The sequence below is a fragment of the Pyxicephalus adspersus genome, chromosome 7 (genome assembly GCF_032062135.1).
Source record: "Pyxicephalus adspersus chromosome 7, UCB_Pads_2.0, whole genome shotgun sequence".
NCBI classification, from domain to species: Eukaryota; Metazoa; Chordata; class Amphibia; order Anura; family Pyxicephalidae; genus Pyxicephalus; species Pyxicephalus adspersus.
In genome coordinates, this window is record NC_092864.1 from 2,297,097 (window position 1) to 2,318,849 (window position 21,753).

The window sequence follows — 21,753 nt, forward strand, 5'->3', positions numbered from 1 at the left end:
TCCAGGAATATCCGGGACTGAACACTGCTATGGGAACATCAGCACCATGCGGCACAGGTCGCTGATTCCATATCACCGTACTCCCACTTGTGTTTCTTGTAATGATTCTTTTCCATTCCCAGCACACAAATAACAATCATTAGGATGAGTTCTGGGCTCTCGCCATACCATAGGTACAACAAATTTTCCATTTTAGGAAAGGTACACTTTTCAGTTTTCCATTTTTTCACTGACATAGTCATTCTACACAAGTTTTGCATACCACTGGCCAGTTTAAGGATCTCACGCAGCGGCAAAGCTTTGATTATTGCAAACCACCATGTCTTGGATGGATCTATTGTGCACCAAGTGATCCAATCATCTGTACATGAAGGCAGAATTGTCAAGCTTCCCCTCACAGATACTTACTGGATTAGAACATCCCTTGAAGTCCATCCATACTCTCTGTTGTTGGACAAAATAAAAAAAAAAAAATTTTATTACATCTCTGCAATGCAAGAACATGTTGCTATGTCTTGGCTCAGTTTAAGATGACAACTCTTAACCCTTCCCTAGAATAAACTAAAATAACAAGTAGTGTTGTCATTGTTACCCAACAATCTGCTGCTGTAATATAGAACTCCTCGCCTATATTATGGAAATAAAGAGGGGTTCTGTAGTCCAGCAGCATAGAACTGATCAGGACATTACTTATCTATTTTTCCCCAGATCAAACCAATCACAAATCACGGTGTGTCAGCTAGGCTGAAGAGGAAAATGTAACCCAATCAATGATATGTGTAGAGCCAGATTATAATATACCATCCAATATGTAATAAGTATACAAAGGTAACAGGAGCTATGAGGGTATGGGTGTATGGCTATTGGATGCTGGGCAGATGTTACTATTTTAGGCTTCTCCTAATAGAAAAAGCCCATACCCCCAAACCAAGCAAATTCTAACTATCATTAAAAAGCCAATTTTTAATGACATTGATCATGTGACACTTTACAAACTATTATCTGTAGAAATAAAAACACTAAATTCATCCATACTTTGATTGTAGAAATGGGAATGTCCGTCTTCTGAAATGTTGTCGCACCTAGTGAGGACAAACACAAAACTTTCAGTAAAACCAGCTAAACCAAACATAAAAAACAATAATGTGCCATGCATTCCATTCTCTAAGGATTGCGAGGCACCGAGATCCTAGAAGATAAGATTGAATTTGTTTTTTTATTGTATCCTAAAAAGAAAAAAACCCTGAAGTCACAATGAGACTACAATGAGAGTGGGTGGGGGTGATAATAAATCTGTGACAGATCAGTCACTGGTTTAATTTCCTGTCTTTACTTGAGTTATGGGAATGAGTTTGCTTTCCTATAGTGAAGATTCACCGTTTTAGAATTATGAATTGGAATCAATGCGATAGGAAAAATAAAGCGGGACAAAACCCCAGGGATATTCACTTGTCCCCATTCCATTGCCGGTGCCACTATCTTTTCCCTTCTTTACTTTCACATCCAGATCTTTGGCCATTTTGATTGGCTAGGAGTTCATTCAGTCCTGGCTTTCCTTGTGGGTGCTGGGATTGAATGAAGTCCTGAATGTGCTGGAGAACCCTCACAACAATTTATTATTTTACATTTCTAACATATAACAATAACATTTACATAAAAGCAAAAATCATATTGTGTGCTGTCTCTAGTCCCATACTCTCCCTTCTTCATCTCTCCTATTCATTCTACCTTCCATCTTCTTTTTCCTTTTTACAATTTTCAGCATTGGATACAAGAAATTTTTTAATAATGGAAGATGACTTCCTAAGAAGGAAGGAAGAGATGGCTTGTATCCAATCAGATTCAGATCTTAGAAAAGAAAACAAGAATGTACACCGTCCAATCAGAATTCTCGTTTTTGAGATTTGTGATATTTTATTGGTTACTCTCCTTCCCATTTGTGCCCATTTATTTTTCCCAATCAGCCCCATTATTTGTTTGACAACTTTAAAGATGCATTTCACCTTCTAAAAAACCAGCATGAAATTCTTGGAATTCCTTTAGTTTTTTTTGTGCGGCTTCAAATTTGTGATTTTCAGGAATGAGAATGAGAATCAGCACCATGCGGCACAGGTCGCTGATTCCATATCACCGTACTCCCACTTGTGTTTCTTGTAACGATTCTTTTACATTCCCAGCACACAAATAACAATCATTATGATGATTTCTGGGCTCTCCCCATACCATAGGTACAACATATTTCACACTTTTCAGTTTTGCATACCACTGGCCAGTTGAAGGATCTCACACAGCGGCAAAGCTTTGATTATTGCAAACCACCGGCCTAATGTTGTCAGCCTTCATAAAACTGACTGTTCTGGAACGTCCATGTCTTGGATGGATCTATCGTGCACCAAGTGATCCAATCATCTGCACATGTCGGCAGATATGTCAAACCAATCACAAATCAGAGTGTGTCAGCTAGGCTGAAGAGGAAAATATAACCCAATTACATATTGATCATGTGACACTTTACAAACTATTATCTTTGGAAATAAAAATACTAAAGTCATCCATACTTTAAATGAAGAAATGGAAATGTCCATCTTCTGAGATGTTCTCGCACCTAGTGAGGACAAACACAAAACTTTCAGTAAAACCAGCTAAACCAAACATAAAAATCATAAATGTGCCATGCATTCCATTCTCTAAGGATTGCGAAGCACCGAGATCCTAGAAGATAAGATTGATTTTTTTTTATTGTATCCTAAAAACAACCCTTTGAACCCGAGGTCACAATGAGACTACAATGAGAGTGGGTGGGGGGGATAATAAATCTGTGACAGATCAGTCACTGGTTTAATTTCCTGTCTTTACTTGAGTTATGGGAATGAGTTTACTTTCGTATAGTAAAGATTCACCATTTTAGAATTATGAATTGGAATCAATGCGATATGAGAAATAAAGCAAGAGAAAAACCCCAGGGATATTCACTTGTCCCCATTCCATTGCCGGTGCCACTATCTTTTCCCTTCTTTACTTTCACATTCAGATCTTTGGCCATTTTGATTGGCTAGGAGTTCATTCAGTCCTGGCTTTCCTTGTGGGTGCTGGGATTGAATGAAGTCCTGAATGTGCTGGAGAACCCTCACAACAATTTATTATTTTACATTTCTAACATATAACAATAAAATATACATAAAAGCAAAAATCATATTGTGTGCTGTCTCTACTCCCATACCCTCCGTTCTTCGTCTCTCCTATTCATTCCACCTTCCATCTTCTTTTTCCTTTTTACAAATTTCAGCATTGGATACAAGCAATTTTTTAATAATGGAAGATGACTCTCTAAGAAGGAAGGAAGAGATGGCTTGTATCCAAACAGATTCAGATCTTAGAAAAGATAACAAGAATATACACCGTCCAATCAGAATTCTCATTTTTCCATAAACTAGAGGGTGAGATTTTATTGGCTACTCTCCTTCCCATTTGTGCCCATTTAATTTTCCCAATCAGCCCCATTATTTGTTTGACAACTTTAAAGATGCATTTCACCTTCTAAAAAACCAGCATGAAATTCTTGGAATTCCTTTAGTTTTTTTTGTGCGGCTTGAAGTTTGTGATTTTCGGGAATGAGAATGAGATGGGAGGATAGACGGGCCAGGCTTGGCTGAGTTTTCAGGATTCTTTGCTTCTCCTCTTCACTAGTATCGTCCATATCGTCCAACAACACCAAAACCTTCTTTTTGCCTGCAGGACACAGCGTGGGGGTCAGTGGTGGCTCAAGAAATGTGTCTCTAAATATATTAGATATTAGATAACCTTTCACTCAACTCCATACATCCCCAAGGGGGAATTTACACTTCTTGCCCTCTAGGTATCTTGTGCTGCCATTCCTCTACCCTAATTGACCAGGTAGCTTCAATATCATTTTAACAAAATTAAGGCCACAAGACTGTGATTGGGGGTGGGAAAGGGTAAAGCAGAAATCTTACCCACTCTACCGTAGCACTCCCTAAACTGATAAGCAGAAGACCTGACTACCAGCGTGTGTCTAGGTGTATAAACCTAGAATATCCCACCAATAAGAAACCCTTAAAAACCCATTAATAGCCCCTGGTAACAGAGCCAACCTAGGCAAAGGCCTTGATCCAGGAAGCTCATATCTAGCTCCGAACCACACAGAAACCCGAATGTTAAATCATATTTACACGAAACTTTTGACACAATCTTAATAGCTGACAATACCAGACAACCCCAGAGGTCCCCTCTACATCAACCAAAACACAGCTGACAAACAAATCACTTTATCACTTAACGTCGGGGGGTCCCCTAATTCTAACCTCCCCTCCCCCTTTACCCTAAAGTAAAATGCTATGCTTTTGGGTTAATTTACTTTTTATATTGTGTGTATAGGTTGTAAAACTATAATTAGGTCTGGTATTCCTAATAATAACATTGTGACAATCATCCCCCCCACCATGCCTTGTTCTTCGAAATTGGCTCCCTGTATGATCAATGACAACAGAAAGAATCTGACACACATGTACTGTGATTGACAACTTTTGAAGGATGACAAAAGATTCCCAGAGCCCTACTGGTAAACTAAAAGAAAAAGGAACAGGAAAGTGTAGGGGTTAGGAGCAATGGGTAAGGAGAGGGGGATGTTGGGGAAGAGGGAGATGAGAGAGGAGGTGAGGGAAGAAAAGAGAGAGGAGGAGAAAGCTAGAGGTAAGGGAGGCTAGTTAAGGAGGGGAAAGAAGGAAGGAAGAGAGAGGGAGGAGGGGGAGGAAAGGTGAAATGGTGTGAGAAAGGTAGAGGAGGGTTAGGAAGAAGAAGGAAAGAAGCAGATGAGAAGAAAAAGGGGGAAGGATTAAGATGAGAGAAGAAGAGAAAGGAGGGGAAATGTGGGAGAGTAAAGGAGAAGATGGGAAGGGAAAAAGAGGGGTGAATGAGAAAGGAGAGGAAAGGAAGAGAATCTGGGAGGAGGACAAAAGGTTGAAGATGAGAGAAGAAGAAGAGAAAAGAAAGGGGAGGAGAGGAGGGGAAGGGTGAAGATGAAAGAAGAAGGGAGGAGAGGGGAAGGGTGAAGGTGAAAGAAGAAGGGAGAGGGGGGAAGGGTGAAGGTGAAAGAAGAAGGGAGAGGGGGAAGGGTGAAGGTGAAAGAAGAAGGGAGAGGGGGGGAAGGGTGAAGATGAAAGAAGAAGGGAGGGAAGGGGAAGGGTGTGAGAGAGGAGGGGATGAGGAGGCTAAGAAAAATATGGGAAAAGGTAGAAAGGAGAGGAAAGGGGAAGTTTAGAAAAGAGAAAAGGAGAGACGGTTGGAGAGGAGAGGAAAGGACAATATACGCATTGATACTGAGAAAAAATGCAGAATAATAGGAAGCACATAGACATCCCTATCTGAGTTCTAACCATGACGTCCAATATCCAGGAGGAGCAGTCAGCACCTTCATGTTTTTCTCAAGATAAAATTTTCCTTTATATGAGATTTTGGCCTTACCTAGATTCTTACTCAGATATTTCAGCTCCTGATAGACGGGCCAGGCTTGGCTGAGTTTTCAGGATTCTTTGCTTCTCCTCTTCACTAGTATCGTCCATATCGTCCAACAACACCAAAACCTTCTTTTTGCCTGCAGGACACAGCGTGGGGGTCAGTGGTGGCTCAAGAAATGTGTCTCTAAATATATTAGATATTAGATAACCTTTCACTCAACTCCATACATCCCCAAGGGGGAATTTACACTTCTTGCCCTCTAGGTATCTTGTGCTGCCATTCCTCTACCCTAATTGACCAGGTAGCTTCAATATCATTTTAACAAAATTAAGGCCACAAGACTGTGATTGGGGGTGGGAAAGGGTAAAGCAGAAATCTTACCCACTCTACCGTAGCACTCCCTAAACTGATAAGCAGAAGACCTGACTACCAGCGTGTGTCTAGGTGTATAAACCTAGAATATCCCACCAATAAGAAACCCTTAAAAACCCATTAATAGCCCCTGGTAACAGAGCCAACCTAGGCAAAGGCCTTGATCCAGGAAGCTCATATCTAGCTCCGAACCACACAGAAACCCGAATGTTAAATCATATTTACACGAAACTTTTGACACAATCTTAATAGCTGACAATACCAGACAACCCCAGAGGTCCCCTCTACATCAACCAAAACACAGCTGACAAACAAATCACTTTATCACTTAACGTCGGGGGGTCCCCTAATTCTAACCTCCCCTCCCCCTTTACCCTAAAGTAAAATGCTATGCTTTTGGGTTAATTTACTTTTTATATTGTGTGTATAGGTTGTAAAACTATAATTAGGTCTGGTATTCCTAATAATAACATTGTGACAATCATCCCCCCCACCATGCCTTGTTCTTCGAAATTGGCTCCCTGTATGATCAATGACAACAGAAAGAATCTGACACACATGTACTGTGATTGACAACTTTTGAAGGATGACAAAAGATTCCCAGAGCCCTACTGGTAAACTAAAAGAAAAAGGAACAGGAAAGTGTAGGGGTTAGGAGCAATGGGTAAGGAGAGGGGGATGTTGGGGAAGAGGGAGATGAGAGAGGAGGTGAGGGAAGAAAAGAGAGAGGAGGAGAAAGCTAGAGGTAAGGGAGGCTAGTTAAGGAGGGGAAAGAAGGAAGGAAGAGAGAGGGAGGAGGGGGAGGAAAGGTGAAATGGTGTGAGAAAGGTAGAGGAGGGTTAGGAAGAAGAAGGAAAGAAGCAGATGAGAAGAAAAAGGGGGAAGGATTAAGATGAGAGAAGAAGAGAAAGGAGGGGAAATGTGGGAGAGTAAAGGAGAAGATGGGAAGGGAAAAAGAGGGGTGAATGAGAAAGGAGAGGAAAGGAAGAGAATCTGGGAGGAGGACAAAAGGTTGAAGATGAGAGAAGAAGAAGAGAAAAGAAAGGGGAGGAGAGGAGGGGAAGGGTGAAGATGAAAGAAGAAGGGAGGAGAGGGGAAGGGTGAAGGTGAAAGAAGAAGGGAGAGGGGGGAAGGGTGAAGGTGAAAGAAGAAGGGAGAGGGGGAAGGGTGAAGGTGAAAGAAGAAGGGAGAGGGGGGGAAGGGTGAAGATGAAAGAAGAAGGGAGGGAAGGGGAAGGGTGTGAGAGAGGAGGGGATGAGGAGGCTAAGAAAAATATGGGAAAAGGTAGAAAGGAGAGGAAAGGGGAAGTTTAGAAAAGAGAAAAGGAGAGACGGTTGGAGAGGAGAGGAAAGGACAATATACGCATTGATACTGAGAAAAAATGCAGAATAATAGGAAGCACATAGACATCCCTATCTGAGTTCTAACCATGACGTCCAATATCCAGGAGGAGCAGTCAGCACCTTCATGTTTTTCTCAAGATAAAATTTTCCTTTATATGAGATTTTGGCCTTACCTAGATTCTTACTCAGATATTTCAGCTCCTCTTCGTACAAGGCTCCCTCTATATCGGTGACATTCACCCGTCCGTGGTGTTTGGTGTGGTAGAGGATGGCTGCAGAAAAGTCCCTCACTTTCTCCTTCCAGACATTGCTGTTGTGGTTGGTGATTGGAAGATATTCCACTTCAATAAACCCAGAACACTCTGGTATGAATTTCTTCAGCCATTGGAGGTTGGTCTCAGGGGCCCTGGAGGTGATCACTATTTCCATTTTCTTTCTGCCACACAGTGAATGTGTATTATTGTCATAGAACATATGAAGGAACATTAACACTAACAGGTGAAAGGCATACAAAGCTATACGTGGTCAAAGCCCCAGTGAGACCCCAAAGCTGCCAGACAGCAACTATGGCTACTGAATTACCAAAAATAATGAGTTGTGTGAATGGGCTGGAGAAGATGGGGGAATGGGCCGGAGAAGATGGAGAAATGGGCTGGAGAAGATGGGGGAATGAGCTGGAGAAGATGGGTGAATAGGCCGAAGAAAATGGGGGAATGGGTCAGAGACCATACCAATACTGCAGCTACATATCTCCACCACTTTAGTTAGAAAGACTGACACAGCAGAGGTGGAGATGGAGATATGCAGCTACAGTATTTTGGATCCTTGTGGAATAAAGTGCTTGCATGGTCTCTAATTCAATTACAAGATGCAATCTATTTAGTGAGTTAACCTTTGGAAATGCTGGGCTTGTCTTATGAGAGGGATACTGGTCACACTGCTTTGGTGGTGTTGGTCTGTATGTGAGAAGTGATCTAAAAGTGAATGTGAAAGAGGAAATTGCGGATGGAACATGCAATGAGGTTGAGGCATTATGGCTGGAGTTGAATGTGAGGTTTAATAATAATTATTGGAGTCTGCTATAGGTCCCCCAGTGCTATGGAAGAAATAGAAATGAAACCTATAAAGGATATGACAAAAGATGTAAAAAGGAGATAAAATGTGCAAAACTTCAAAATGAAAGACAGATTGCAAAGGAAAGTAAGGGAAACCCCCCAAAAATTTTCAAATATATTAATAGCAAAAAGATCAGATCTGAGCATGTAGGCCCCTTAAAGGATGTCTCTGGGTTGGTAACCGGGGATAAAGACAAGGTAGATTTACTAAACACTTTTTTTAGCTCTGTGTACAGAAAGGAAAATGGCAGAGCTCAAGTCCATATTCATAATAGCAATGTCACTGCCTTAAATGAGTCACAATGGCTCAGAATTGATATGATTGAGAAACAGTTGGAAAAATTAAGGTTAACAAAGCACCAGGACCTGATGGATTACATCCACGTGTCCTCAAAGAGCTGAGCTTGGTTAGTTCAAAGCCATTTCAATTCCTAATTTTTAGAGACTCTTTGGTCACTTGCAATGTACCGATGGATTGGCGAAAGGGCAATGTGGTTCCTATCTTCAAAAAGAGAGCAAAGCCATTACCAGGTAACTACAGACCCGTAAGTTTAACGTCCATAGTTGGAAAGGTCTTAGAGGATTTGATAAAGAACCACATAGAGGAGTTTCTGCTAGAAAATAATAATATAAGTGATAGTCAGCATGGCTTCAAGAAAGACAGAAGTTGTCAAAGTCAGTCTGTAAATAGATAGAGAACTGTCTTAAAGAACACTTCCAGAGAGTTGTAATTAATGATTCATATTTTGAATGGTCTAAGGTTATTAGTGGTGTACCTTTGAGAGAAGAATAGAAAGGAGGGAAGATGTTACTTTATAACATCTTCATAAATTATATAGAGTGTGGGATTAAAAGTACCATTTCTATGTTTGCAGATGACACCAATACATACAGGATGTCTATAATCTACAAGCAGACCTGGATGTACTGTTTGATTGGACAGCAAGGCGGCAAATGATATTTAATATGGATAAATGTAAAGTTATACACTTGGGGGTAACAACATGCATGCTTCATACTGTCCAGGGGGAATACATTTGGGGAGTCAGAAATGGAGACGGATCTGGGGGTTCTGGTAGATCATAGACTTAATAACAGCATGCAATGCCAAGCTGCAATATATAAAGCTAGTAAAGTACTTTCTTGTAATAAAAGAGGAATAGACTGCAGAGATGGAGACATAATCCTGTACAAAGCATTGGTCACACCACATCTGGAATATGCCGTCCAGTTTTGGGCACCAGTTCACAAAAAGGACATTGTGGGATTGGAGAGAGTGCAGAGAAACTAAACTAATAAAAGGAATGGAGGAACTCCGCTATGAGGAGAGATTAGCTGAACTGAATCTATTCTCCCTTGAGAAGAGACGTATAAGGGGGGATATGATCACCCTGTATAAATATATAAATGGTCCATATAGAGAACTCCCTTCCCAATTATTCACTTTGAGATCATTACAAGGCACAAGGGGGTGCTCTTTGTGTCTGGTGGAAAAGAAGTTTAAGCTATGGATAAGGAGTTCTATAGATTGATTTAAGAAAAAGCTGGATGGTTTCTAGAAGCACAGAATATAACTGGGGATTAAGGATTTAAAGTAAAAATAACGGTGACTGCTGATCCAGGGAACATCCGATTGTCTCATGGAATCAGGAAGAATTTTTTTTACCCTGTTGAAGCAAGTTGTACCCGAGGTTTTTTGCCTTCTTTTGGACCAACTATGGTCATAGGGTTTTATATCTGGGATATGATTATTGCCCTAGTGGTTGAACTTGATGGACTTACGTCTTTTTTCAACCTAACCTACTATGTAACTATGTAACTTTGCTTCCTGCGGACCTCCATGGCCAATTTGTGACCTCATGGGATTGATTATGGGACTGAGGAAGTAAACAGGTTCCATGAAACACGTCGAGGATACAGTAATTGAAATTAATGTACTAATGAGTATTGTAATGTATTTTAATGTTTTTAATATATTTTAAATTTTGAGAAAATTAAAGAATTGTTTATTGGTATTTTAGGGTCAAACTGATTTCTTTTAAAGTCCCAGTACTTTCTGCAGATTTAAATAAAATGTTTATTTTTGGGATGCAGCATATCTTCTAAGCATTGTACTGAATATCATCCCTTGCTTTGTTCTCGCAGAGTTGGAATTTTACAATGCTGGAAGGTTCAGACACGAGGGAGGGGGGTGGAGGGGCAGGAAGTGGTCCCACAGATATTTAGCATAGAATGGCGGGTGGAAATAGGTCAGTGAAAATCTCTTTCTTTCTTGTCCTTTATCTGACCTCATAAGGTTTTTATTTCACTGTATGGGGAAATATTTTGTAACATTCCAAATCAACAAACAATGTGATCCCTGGACAGTGAATGAGATAAATCTGTTTTCACTATCCATACCCAATAAATCACATTATTGGGGGTCTAAAAGAGCTGCATATTTCCCCTGCACATGGGTGTATTAGTATTACAGAACACAATTCTATGAGTCACTTCTACTTTCCATTCTTTGAGTGAACAGCAGTGGAAAATAATCAGCGTTCATTCCCTATACTGCCCCCTCCTGGTGATGATAGTAGAAGACGAGTGAGCTCTGTTTATCTATCTGGCTGTGCAGAAAAAGTTTCATTGCAATTGGAGCCAATGTCTGATCTGATGTCACCACAGACGTATAGACCTCATCTATAGAGTCACCTCTATGTGAGGTAAGTATTCCATTCATACATGGGGGGATTGGATACAATACGCCTGATTTATTAAATCAGTGAATCAGTATATCAGTGAACCTGGGTGATCCAGCAAACCTAGAATAGATCTGGTACAAGATTGAAAACATTTAATAACAAATAAGAAATCCATTCCAGGTTTGCTGGATCACCCAGGTTCACTGATGAAATTGTATGTTCTCCAGTCTTTGAGCGTTTTTATAGACAGGCCCATTGTATCTATAGGTGATCCTGCCAAACTCTGCTTACCTCCTCAACCTCAGCAAATGGAATTTATTATCACTGATCCCCTGTAGAAGACGCTAAGTGCCGCCCTGTACCCTATGACAGGGCCTCTTTATTGCCCCTCCCTACTTCTTCTATAATGAAGTCGTTATGAAAAGGGGAAAGATGGGGAAATTGAATGGTCACATGACCCTGGGCCCTATACACAACTCTGTAGGGGTCTACAAAAGGGTTCTCATGCTCAATATACAACTGCCCCCTTCACCCCAAACTACCCCAACCCCCCTCCATACACAGGATGACAAATAAGAGATACAATTGTTACCTTTTTATGTGAAACATGCTGCTCCTTTCCTCCTTCTATATTTCTGTATTTGTAGATTTCTCTGCACTGCTCAGACTTCTTCCTGCAACTTCTTTTACTTTCACTTTACTTGGTGTGCCCCTCCCTATAGAAGGAAGTCAGAGCTCCAACACTGTGTGAATGCGTGTGTGAATGTGTGTGTGAATGTGTGTCCATGTGCGTCCACCTGCGCCTGCATACATTGCATGTTATCAGAATATTTTTCTAGATGTCGTAAAGAATTATCTCCACCCAGAATTCACCAAGAACTGAAGATTCACACGGAAGTCACGGAAGATTCATGGTCTGCGGTTGGTTATTGCAGATTTAGTTGAAATTTGGCGTCTTCTAGGTCAGAGTCAATAAAACCACAACCGCCTGGAAGATTGGATTCTGATGTGTGATATCTGCTCAAAGTTACCCAGCGGGTTTGTAGAAAAGAGAACACAATCAGAATAAACACAGCAAAAACAACACTGAGTAACAATAACATCATATAACACAACATCGTATAACACAACATCGTATAACAACACCATCATATAACACAACATCGTATAACACAACATCGTATAACACAACATCGTATAACACAACATCGTATAACACAACATCATATAACACAACATTGTATAACACAACATCATATAACACAACATCATATAACACAACATCGTATAACAACACCATCATATAACACAACATCATATAACACAACATTGTATAACACAACATCATATAACACAACATTGTATAAAACAACATCATATAACACAACATCATATAAAACAACATTGTATAGGAATAACCCCGTCACAATATCACTTTATAACACATTGTACAATACCATTGTATAACACAACATCAAACAACACAATATAATATAACACAACATTGTAGAAGGCTAACACTGTATAAGTTGATTTTATTATTAAAATAGTATGGACTTTAGGAGGCTAAGAAAACATTTTTCAATTGATTAAAACATTTATTTGATTGACATTTATTTATTGATTGACATAGCACATCAATTGTACATACACATTAAAATCATTAAAAATCATGCTGTATTCAACTATTTTGGTATTGATAATAACACTGTATAATGCAACATTGTACAACAATCATTTTCTAATTCTTTTAACTCTTCTAAGGAATTTTGATACCGATGCTTAATGAAGATTTCTCATTTTTATGTCAATATTGTCATTGTGGGATCCCAAGACTGTGGAAACATTGCAGTTACAGCTAGTTGGAGGCACGTGCCTTCAAATAGCTGTAACTGCAGGCGATACCAGGGCAATAGAGGTTCAATAGGGATATGTATCTCCATTCATCACCTCTACTGCTCTGTGATTGGCTGGGAAGAGGATAATATACATATATATACATAATGAATGAAGGAATAATAAAAATAATGACAGGTCCTCTTTATTATTCATGTGACAGGTCCTTTTTATTATTGATGTGAAGTACATCACTCTCTCTCTCTCTCTCTTTCACCCCTCTCCTTCTCTCTCTTGCCCCTCCCTCTCTTCTTCTTTCTTCTCTCCCTCCCTCCTCTCACTTCTCTCTCTCCCCACTCCCTCTCTTTTTCTCCCCATTTCCCCTTTTTCTTACTTGCCCTCTCCCCCCTATCTCTCTCATTCCCCTTTCTTCGTCCCTCCCATCTCTTCCCTTTCCCTCTTTTTCTGTCTCTTCTTTCCCTCCTTCCCATTCACTGTCTTTCTCTCACTTTTTCTTTCCCTTCGTCTCTCTTTCTCTTTCCCTTCTTCTCACTATCATCTCTTCCTTTCTCTCTGTGTTGGTAAATCTCATATTGGAAGGCAATGTGTGAATGTGGGGTGTGAGGGGTCACGTGGCTGATTTGGATCACCAGACGTTATAATTGATTGATGTGATTGGATAATAAAAGCATGTATTTTTTCCTGGGGGCTTCAGATGTTCCAAGTCCTTCGTGTCGTTGTCCAAAGGTGGCGGCCGCACTCCTTCATATGAGAAGATGGGAATACCATTCAGTGCGGAGCTCAGGTTGGTGGGTTGATATACTTACAGGTGGTAGGTCCATGACAGCCTGGGTCCACAGGAAGATGACATTGGCAGTCATTTAACCCAGGAAATGAGAAGTGGAATTTAAATGGTGGGGGGGCAGTGCTGGACTGAAGGTGAACGGAGCAAATTAAATATATCTGCTGGCAATCTAACACACCATCCAAACACCTCATCAATATATCAGTGCTATGTTAGCTTTAAATCTGGACGAACATTCTCGGGTTTTAAAGTTCACCAAACCCAACATTTGTGTTATAAGTCCAGCCAATTTCACTTACCTAATCCTTCCACTTATTGGTATAAAAAGGGGAGATCCATGCTGGCATTGAGACAGACCAAGGGACATGGGAAGCACAAGGACCTCGGGCCCTCCTCAGTCAAAAGGGGGACTGGGGGGGTCCCTAAGTCGCCTTTGCATAGGGGCCCACTGTTGGCTGCGCCTGTCGCTGTTTAGCCTTTTATCAATGTGATGATAAATTCAATATCTGAGGGCAACCAATAAGAACAATGATGAAATGCAAAGTGAAGTAACTAAAAGCAACCAATCATCTTTTTTGGCATTTATAACAATAATCCACCAGTTCTAATCCAATGGACAATCTGGTATTGTACAACACTGGCAATGTACAACCGATGGTTATCACTGACACCCTCAAGCACCAACAGACATATACAATTCAATTACATAAGTTACAATAATGTACATTCATTCAGCATTTGCCCCTCCAGTTATAAGTTTGGTCTATTCCTCCACAAAATGGAGGAATCCATCTTCCAATATAAAGAACATTCACCATTAGTTACAGCTGTGAATGTACGACGCTACAATATAGACACAGCTCAACGCGTTTCACACACATTGTTCTGCTTCTGCAGGAGGTAATATTTTTAATATATGATGATGTGTTTTCCCAGTTGTACAAAAATCCCAGCCACTGAGATGGGTACCTGGAGCAAAACCCGGAGCCAAACCCGGAGCAGGGAGTAGAGCGGTTTCTGAATCATACGGACAGTTATCTAGTGGGACCATTGTCTGCCCTCCAGTAAGGGAACATGCAATGCTTTCCAATGCCCATCAATTCATCATATAAATATATATAATATAAAGAAGAATGTTTTTATTGATAGGGTTTGGAAGTAAACTGGATGTGGCAGTAATTATCCGATTCCTACTGAATCTGAATCTGACATTCATCAAACATTCCCTTTAGCAACTATCCAACATCAACAGTGGGGCTTTCAAGCTTCCTTCTACATACATGAAATCAGTCATAAAAAAAATGATGATAATAAACCACAAATTTGATATTAAGTCCATCACTACACCTGGAAATGACCCAACATCTTCTGGGTCCCGTGTTTGAGAAGGGAGTTGGTGGATTTCATTCTCAGTACAGATGGACATTGGAAAATCAAATCGTCTGCTGAGTAGAAAACTTGGGGCTTTCCTGAGAAGATTCCAGTCCATCCATCACACCACACATAAATCCACCCCATTGCACGTTTTATCTGTTTGGCTAGATACAATTTATTGTAATATACAATCTTTATTTTTATTTTTCTTATATTGTCCATATTTCTTCATCTCTTCCTCAAATCTAAGATTGTCTTTTTTTCTTAGCTCCTCAAAATACTCTTGAATCCTTTTCATCTCTTCTTCAAAGTACTGTCGGTCTTCATTTCTTTGGTCCTCTGATTTTCGCCTCAGGCTTTCCATCCGCTGGACCATGTAGGCTTGTGTGTTCTGCTCCGTCTGACTCGAAAAACTCATCTCTCGGTCAAAGATAAATTTTAGGACTAACTGCTTATGGTTCTTGAACTCTTGTGCCAGATCCTTGGCATGCTTCAAATGGAACTCAACCTCCTTGATAACTTCATTGAAAAACCTCAGCACATCCTCGTGCCTGCCTCTCTTTTTGAAGTGATCGTCTGGGGTGTAGTTTTCCAGAATAAAGAGCTTTCCCACACCCATGTCACGGAATGCCCTCTCAACTACCGTTAGTCCTCCATGGGACTTATGTGTCAGGACTACGAAGGGGAAGACTCCTGGAAACAAGAATATGATTTCTGGTGTCAATGATATTTTATTGCCAGTCATTTAACAAAGTCTATCAGCTAAACAAGAGAACACAATAGATATTAGTATAAGTTTTACTATTAATGTTAACCTCTCAATGGTGCGGATTGTGTAGAGATGTCCTGTCTGAATATTCTAAACTGTTATTCTATGAGACTGAAACATATAAAAGGAAATTTTGTCATCATTTTCTCTCTCATATGATTTTATATAACCAATCGGAGAGGATTCTCACATAAAAAAAATCCACCTGATAAAGTTGAATTATGTTACAGAAACACATCGGTCAGATACAAAGTATATCAGACCAATGCAGTGTAAAGGGCAACCATTCTTAACCAGGGTTCCTCAAGGAGTTGCTAGGGGTTCCTCCAATTTCAATCTCATTTGATGATGTCTGCATAGTTCTGGGGACAACGTCAATAGCTTGACCCCCATAATGTTTTGAGATGGTATTCCAGTCCCCTGCCTAAGGGGTCGTTCTTTTCACCAGCCACCAATAAAACGTTTTTTTCTCACTAGCTCACAATAAATTGATGTTGGCAGAGGTTCCTGAGGGGTGAAAATTATTTTAAGGGTTTCTCAGGGGTAGAAAGGTTAAGAAAATCTGGCATAGTAGAATTAAGAGAGCAGTCACACCAAATACTTTGAAATATATCATTAAAAAATGCTCATGTTACCATGGCAGGGCACCATGCTCATGTGGGTCTTGTAATGCCAATAATTGTAAGTGATATCCAATCAATATTTCTACAATGGGGACACTGGCTAAGTGGTGGTTATGTTCCTGCAGGATCAAAGAATCTGTGTCCCCATCTGTGTCACCCACCTTTCACTCCTCTGCACTGCCCAGGAATCCTATTCATTGGTCACTTCTTGGTCTTCCTGGAGTTATCTGACTCCATGAGAGCTGCCCCTTTACTCCAGAGGACTATAATGTGCTCCATCTGCAGGCAGAAGTGTGAACACCATCTGAGCTGCCTTAGCTCCAGTACTCCCTCTGGTGGTGAGTTCTGTTACATGCTGGTCACATAATCCCCATTTGCTATATATAGATCTCTGAGTAATCCTGATTACCACCTGTCCTTACGTTCGGCTCATCTGACTACTCTTTTGCCTTTCTCTCTTATGCTACAATTTGGTCTTACCAGTCAGCAGTTACCAGCACCTGTGTATGTGTGATTTTTGGTAGACCGACACCGGTGTGTTTGACTATTCCTAATTGCTGTGTGCCCTGACCTAGGCGCGTGTGACTATTCTTTTGCCTTTTGCACTTGTACTATGCTTTGATCCTACCAGTCAGCAGTTACTAGCCCCTGCATTTAAGGGGGCTGCAACCTGGCCACCACCTCCTAAAGTCCATCAGCCCTTGCCGGGGTCCAGAGGCTGGTGTCTTAGACTCTGCACCCCCTACATGTCTCTGCCAATCGGGCTGCTGACATAGAGGGTCCAACACAGCGCCAGTGATTACCATGACGCCTTATCAGTTCCATATGTTTTTCATGTTTATTAATACATATGTCAGCAAAGGGTTGACATTGCCAGATGTGTATGGTCAACACAAGAGTTGATGGAAGGAGCTCAATGTGTTTCTGTTGTCATTGGTCAATGTTTGGAATGTGTACAAAAATTTTCATTACATCATGTAAAAATGTTCAATGGCATCCTGGAAATGTTTGAACAGATCTACCCAATGATATAATGATATACACTCATGGTATATATGTGTACATATCAAGAATTACGAAGAGTACCTGTCACGCTTTGGGCTGTCTCTAGCAAATTCCTTAACTCTTCAATATGCTCTTCATCAATTCCCATCTTGATGCTGAGTACAAATAAAGACAAAATGTCAAAAGAAAAATAAATTGTTACCAAAGCTGCAAAATTTGCATCATCACCTTTTTTTCTGCCAGTTGTAAATCTTTTTATACACTCAGTGGTCATAACTAGTGAAGGGAAAATATGAAATGGATTTTCCTGAAAAAAGCTCAAGTTTATAATCCCCCAAGGCTAAGACCCCAAACATGTCCATGTCACCTTCATGGAATGGATGGGGAATTTGTTAGAACATTAAAGGTATTATTAATCATTAAAACATGATTTTAAACCACAAGCTGACTTTTCAAGTTACTGTAAATGAAAAGCCACCATCACCACCCCCAACAACAATTTTGTTAACAATATTATGTATAATGATACACAGTGCATACAGAAAATAGGCAACTAGTTGGTGTTCAACCCATCATCAACGCTATGATATCAGAACTGATATCAGATATTATGTATCAGAACCAATAGTGGTCCAGCAAAGTTCAATATTCTGCAAAGCAGTTACCTGTATAGGAAGACAGGAAAGGTGAAGTCTGATTTCAAGATTTCGGTTTCGGCTTCAACAATTCTGTTTACAAGCCGAAAGCCCCGGCTCCATTCTACTTCCTGATCCAAGGGCAGCAAATTGGCTAGAAAGGAGGGAAACAGAAATTGTGAGATTCTCCAGCAATGTCCATAGATGCATCACAACAACTAATGCAACAGGGATCTTGGGGTAGAAAATAAAGGAGTACTCCCCAGGGATAACCACACTACCCTATGAGCCTCCGAAGAGAGGAAATTGGCAAACCACTGGTTAAGTAGCCCCAATCCTAAAGGGCATGAGGACTGGATTTAACAAAGCAAAGGTGCTGCAATCTCACATTCTACTCAGCAACATCAGATTAATCAAGATTTTCCTATCAGCTGCCCACATAATAAACACAGTGAATGTTGGTCTCTCCAACTCAAACCATAGCTAGGATGTCACTCTAACTGCTGGAAGTCCTCAATTAATATATTGTGGTATACATTGGACTCAGCAAACCAAACTAAAAGGAAATGTTTGGTGTTCCTAATATTTCTTATTTGTTTTTCTGCCCCAATACTGTAGTCCTTTCTGGGTCACCCATGCAGACATATGAGAAGCTAACAAAAGAAGAATCATCAGACGGCATACAGATATAAAGAGAAACACAAAGAAATGTAAGAGGAATGAGATTATTTCAATCACCCGTTCTTCAAATTCAAACCTTATAAAGCTACTAAAACATTTCTTTCTTCATCATTTTAATTATCATGAAATTCTTACCGCAATGCTCACAGCAGGCCATTATCAATATGGTGCTAACCTTATCCTAGTGAGCATATTGCAGCGCTGCGTAATATGTTGGTGCTATATAAATCCTGTGTATTATTAATAATAATAATAAAATTAGTGAGTCTGGTGGTGTTCATTATGCACAGAACACCCAATCATGGGGAACATTACAAAGTCGTATTTTTTTTCTTTAGACTGAGGTCAGTAGATCTTCAGCTCATATACTGAGTCAAGTGAAATATTTCTTGCAAGGTGAAAATTCCAGCCTAGATTCAGTAAATCCCCACCTATATGTCACTCACCAAGCTGAGCAAAGATCTCTCCGGTCTCATAGTTGTTCATGGTGCCACATCCCCGATTATCCACCAGCATAATGTAATCTGTGAGTGGGTAGGATATTCTTGCTGTGGTGCGCCCTGCATCAGAGCTGTCCGCTTGGGCATGATTCACATAGTCTCCTCCATCTAGGATGTACTTACAGGTATTAATGAAAGATGATTTTCCATGGCCTAAAAAGCCAAAGAGCTGAATGAGGATTCTTTTATAACCCTGGCTGGCTGTCTGAGAGCGATCAAACCTGAAGCTCCTTATGATCTCTGTCTGAGTTTGGATATCCATGCCCGCTCATGTTGGAGTTCTTGTTACTTCTTAGAGTTCTCAGTACTATGAGCTGATATTGTCTGGTTGTTTCTTTTATGTTACATGTGAATTGCTCTCAAAGTCCCTGTGTATAACCTTTATTGCCTTATTAATGATTTGTGTAAAGAGCACTTTAGTTAATTTCTTTATCTATTTCCTTGTATAAAATAACCAACCGCACGCACCTGGTCCTGAAAATAGAATGATGAGCAGTAAAGCAAGTACAAATTAAAAATATATGTATATATGTATATATATAGTGACACCATTCCAGGATTGGTGGTAGAAGGGAGGTATATTTGCCCAAGATTCCTCTCCTTTGTGAAGTAGCAGGTGGAAAACTCACCTGTGAGGTAATTAATTCAGCAGCACTGAGGGTGGGGATATAACAGAGCCAGGAACTCAGTCAGTCTCTCTGCCTGGGGACACAGAAAGTTGGTATGTGTGAATGAACTCAAACTTACAAGGTTGCTGAAAGCTTTGTTTGGAGCTGACAAGCTCGGCTGGGTGTTACTCTAGCAGTCAGAGCCCAGAGAGTACATCAGTGGACATATAAAATGGATAAGCCCCCCCGTTCGCAGATGTTAGATCTCATCCATTTGACTCGGAAGTGGCTACGACCAGAGATGTTATCAGCCCCCGACGCGGGGCAGCGGGTGGTCCTACACAAGTTCCTGAGATCGCTACCCCAGCTCTAAGGAAGTGGGTGAGTCATGGGGACCCCAAGACAGCAGACCAGCTGGTGGATCTGGTGGAGCGATACTCTGTGGCTGAGGATCTTTTAAAAAACTCTCAGCCCTCAACCCCACGGTTTTCACGAGTTCCTGGTAAGACTGTTCTGGGGCGTAAGGGGGCTGGGGGAAATGTGAAGACTTTAAATGACGAAGATACTGAGACTGTGGGATCAGGAGAGCCCAAGGTGTATAATTTTGGAGTAAACAAAGGACATATAAGATGTTTTCGGTGTAAGGAGTTGGGACACATTGCAGTGAACTGTCCTATAACTACTGAACCAATGCCATGTGATGTTGCCTTTATGAAAACCGCATGTCTATATTTGCGCAGGTGGTGTGTACAGCGTGGAAAAACATTTGTATGAGTTAAAAGTGAATGATCAAAATGTGACTGCGCTGCTAGACTCAGGGAGTGTAGTAACTCTGGTGAAAGCAGGCCTTATTGGCCCCTCTGACTGAGTGAATCAGATACATTCATGTTGACTTGTGTGCGTGGGGATACATGTGAATACCAGACGACCCTTGCTTATATTACAACTCCCTATGGCTCAGTGCTTCATGAAGTTGGATTAGTCCGAGCACTAATGCAGGAGGTGATTCTTGGGAGAGCTTTTCCACATTTTTGGAAATTATGGGAGTCCAAGTTGGAACCAAAAAGAGGTGCACCGCAGATATTGACAGCATCAGATAAAAGCCCAGAACCCTTAGAGGATTCCCCACTAGGGGAGGTAGTTAAGGTATCGACAGATAGCTCCAACCCTTTTCTATTGTCTGTTATGGCCGGAGACCTAGATGAGTCTGCGTCAGGGAAAGAGACAGAAGGGGTGACACTTCAGGGTATGCCAGACCTAGACGTTAGGAAAGACGACTTTTAAAGTGAACAAATGAAGGACCTTACCCTTACGCGAGCCAGAGAGAATATAAAAGTGGTAAATGGGAATCCTGTGGAGTCGGGTTCTAGGCTTGCTTTTCCTTACATGGCTCTAGAGAATGACTTATTGTATCAGATAGACAAGAAGGGAGAGAAGGTGGTACAGCAGTTAGTGGTTCCAAAGCCCTACAGGAGAACCGTTCTGGATCTTGCACATGGACACATTATGGGGGGCCATTTAGGGATCCAGAAAACTACTGAAGGAATTTTAGAAAGATTTTTCTGGCCTGGAATGCATGGAGACATTAAAGCATATTGCAAATCCTGCCCTCAGTGTCAGATTACAGCCCCTATGCCCCATTTCCGCAGCCCTTTGGTGCCCTTGCCAATTTATGAAATATCCTTTGAGTGCATCGGGGTGGATTTGGTTGGCCCCCTAATAAAGTCATTTCGGGGTCACCAGCATATTTTAGTCCTAATGGACTAAAATCTTAATGGATTATGCTACCCGTTACCCCGAGGCCATACCTTTGCACAACACCTCATCAAAGACCAACACAAAAGAAGTGGTCCATGTGTTTAGTCGGGTTGGTATTCCGGGACGCCCTTTATGTCTAATGTAATGAAGGAACTTCACAGGCTTTTTAA

The 21,753-nt window shown here is 40.8% G+C and overlaps 2 protein-coding genes across 2 annotated transcripts in view; both read right to left on the bottom strand.

Annotated features, from left to right (window-relative positions):
• Positions 1–5,505, bottom strand: part of LOC140334801 (uncharacterized) — a 13,386-nt gene extending 7,881 nt beyond the window's left edge. Inside the window, exons 1-3 of the mRNA XM_072417045.1 lie at positions 5,482–5,505; positions 3,535–3,729; positions 2,559–2,605 (exon numbers count right to left, since the gene is read on the bottom strand). Of these exons, the coding sequence (XP_072273146.1) occupies positions 2,559–2,605; positions 3,535–3,697 (210 nt within the window). The 5' untranslated portion in view covers positions 3,698–3,729; positions 5,482–5,505. The remainder of the gene's footprint in view (positions 1–2,558; positions 2,606–3,534; positions 3,730–5,481) is intronic.
• A 9,353-nt stretch (positions 5,506–14,858) lies between these two features.
• On the bottom strand, positions 14,859–19,509 carry LOC140334472 (uncharacterized). The gene is made up of 4 exons (XM_072416749.1): positions 19,164–19,509; positions 18,067–18,190; positions 17,483–17,556; positions 14,859–15,697 (listed from the first exon to the last, which is right to left on the bottom strand). Exons 1-4 carry the CDS (start codon positions 19,477–19,479, stop codon positions 15,180–15,182), a joined length of 1,032 nt encoding a protein of 343 aa, XP_072272850.1. The 5' UTR covers positions 19,480–19,509; the 3' UTR covers positions 14,859–15,179.
• Between the last annotated feature and the right edge of the window lie 2,244 nt (positions 19,510–21,753).

Coding starts and splice junctions, on each gene's coding strand:
- LOC140334472 (XM_072416749.1), bottom strand. CDS start 19,479: ATGGATATCCAAACTCAGACAGAGATCATAAGGAGCTTCAGGTTTGAT. Junction 17,557..18,066: donor TTTCCTGTCTTCCTATACAG/GTAACTGCTTTG, acceptor ATTTGTACTCAG/CATCAAGATGGGAATTGATG. Junction 15,698..17,482: donor GACAGCCCAAAGCGTGACAG/GTACTCTTCGTA, acceptor TCTTGTTTCCAG/GAGTCTTCCCCTTCGTAGTC.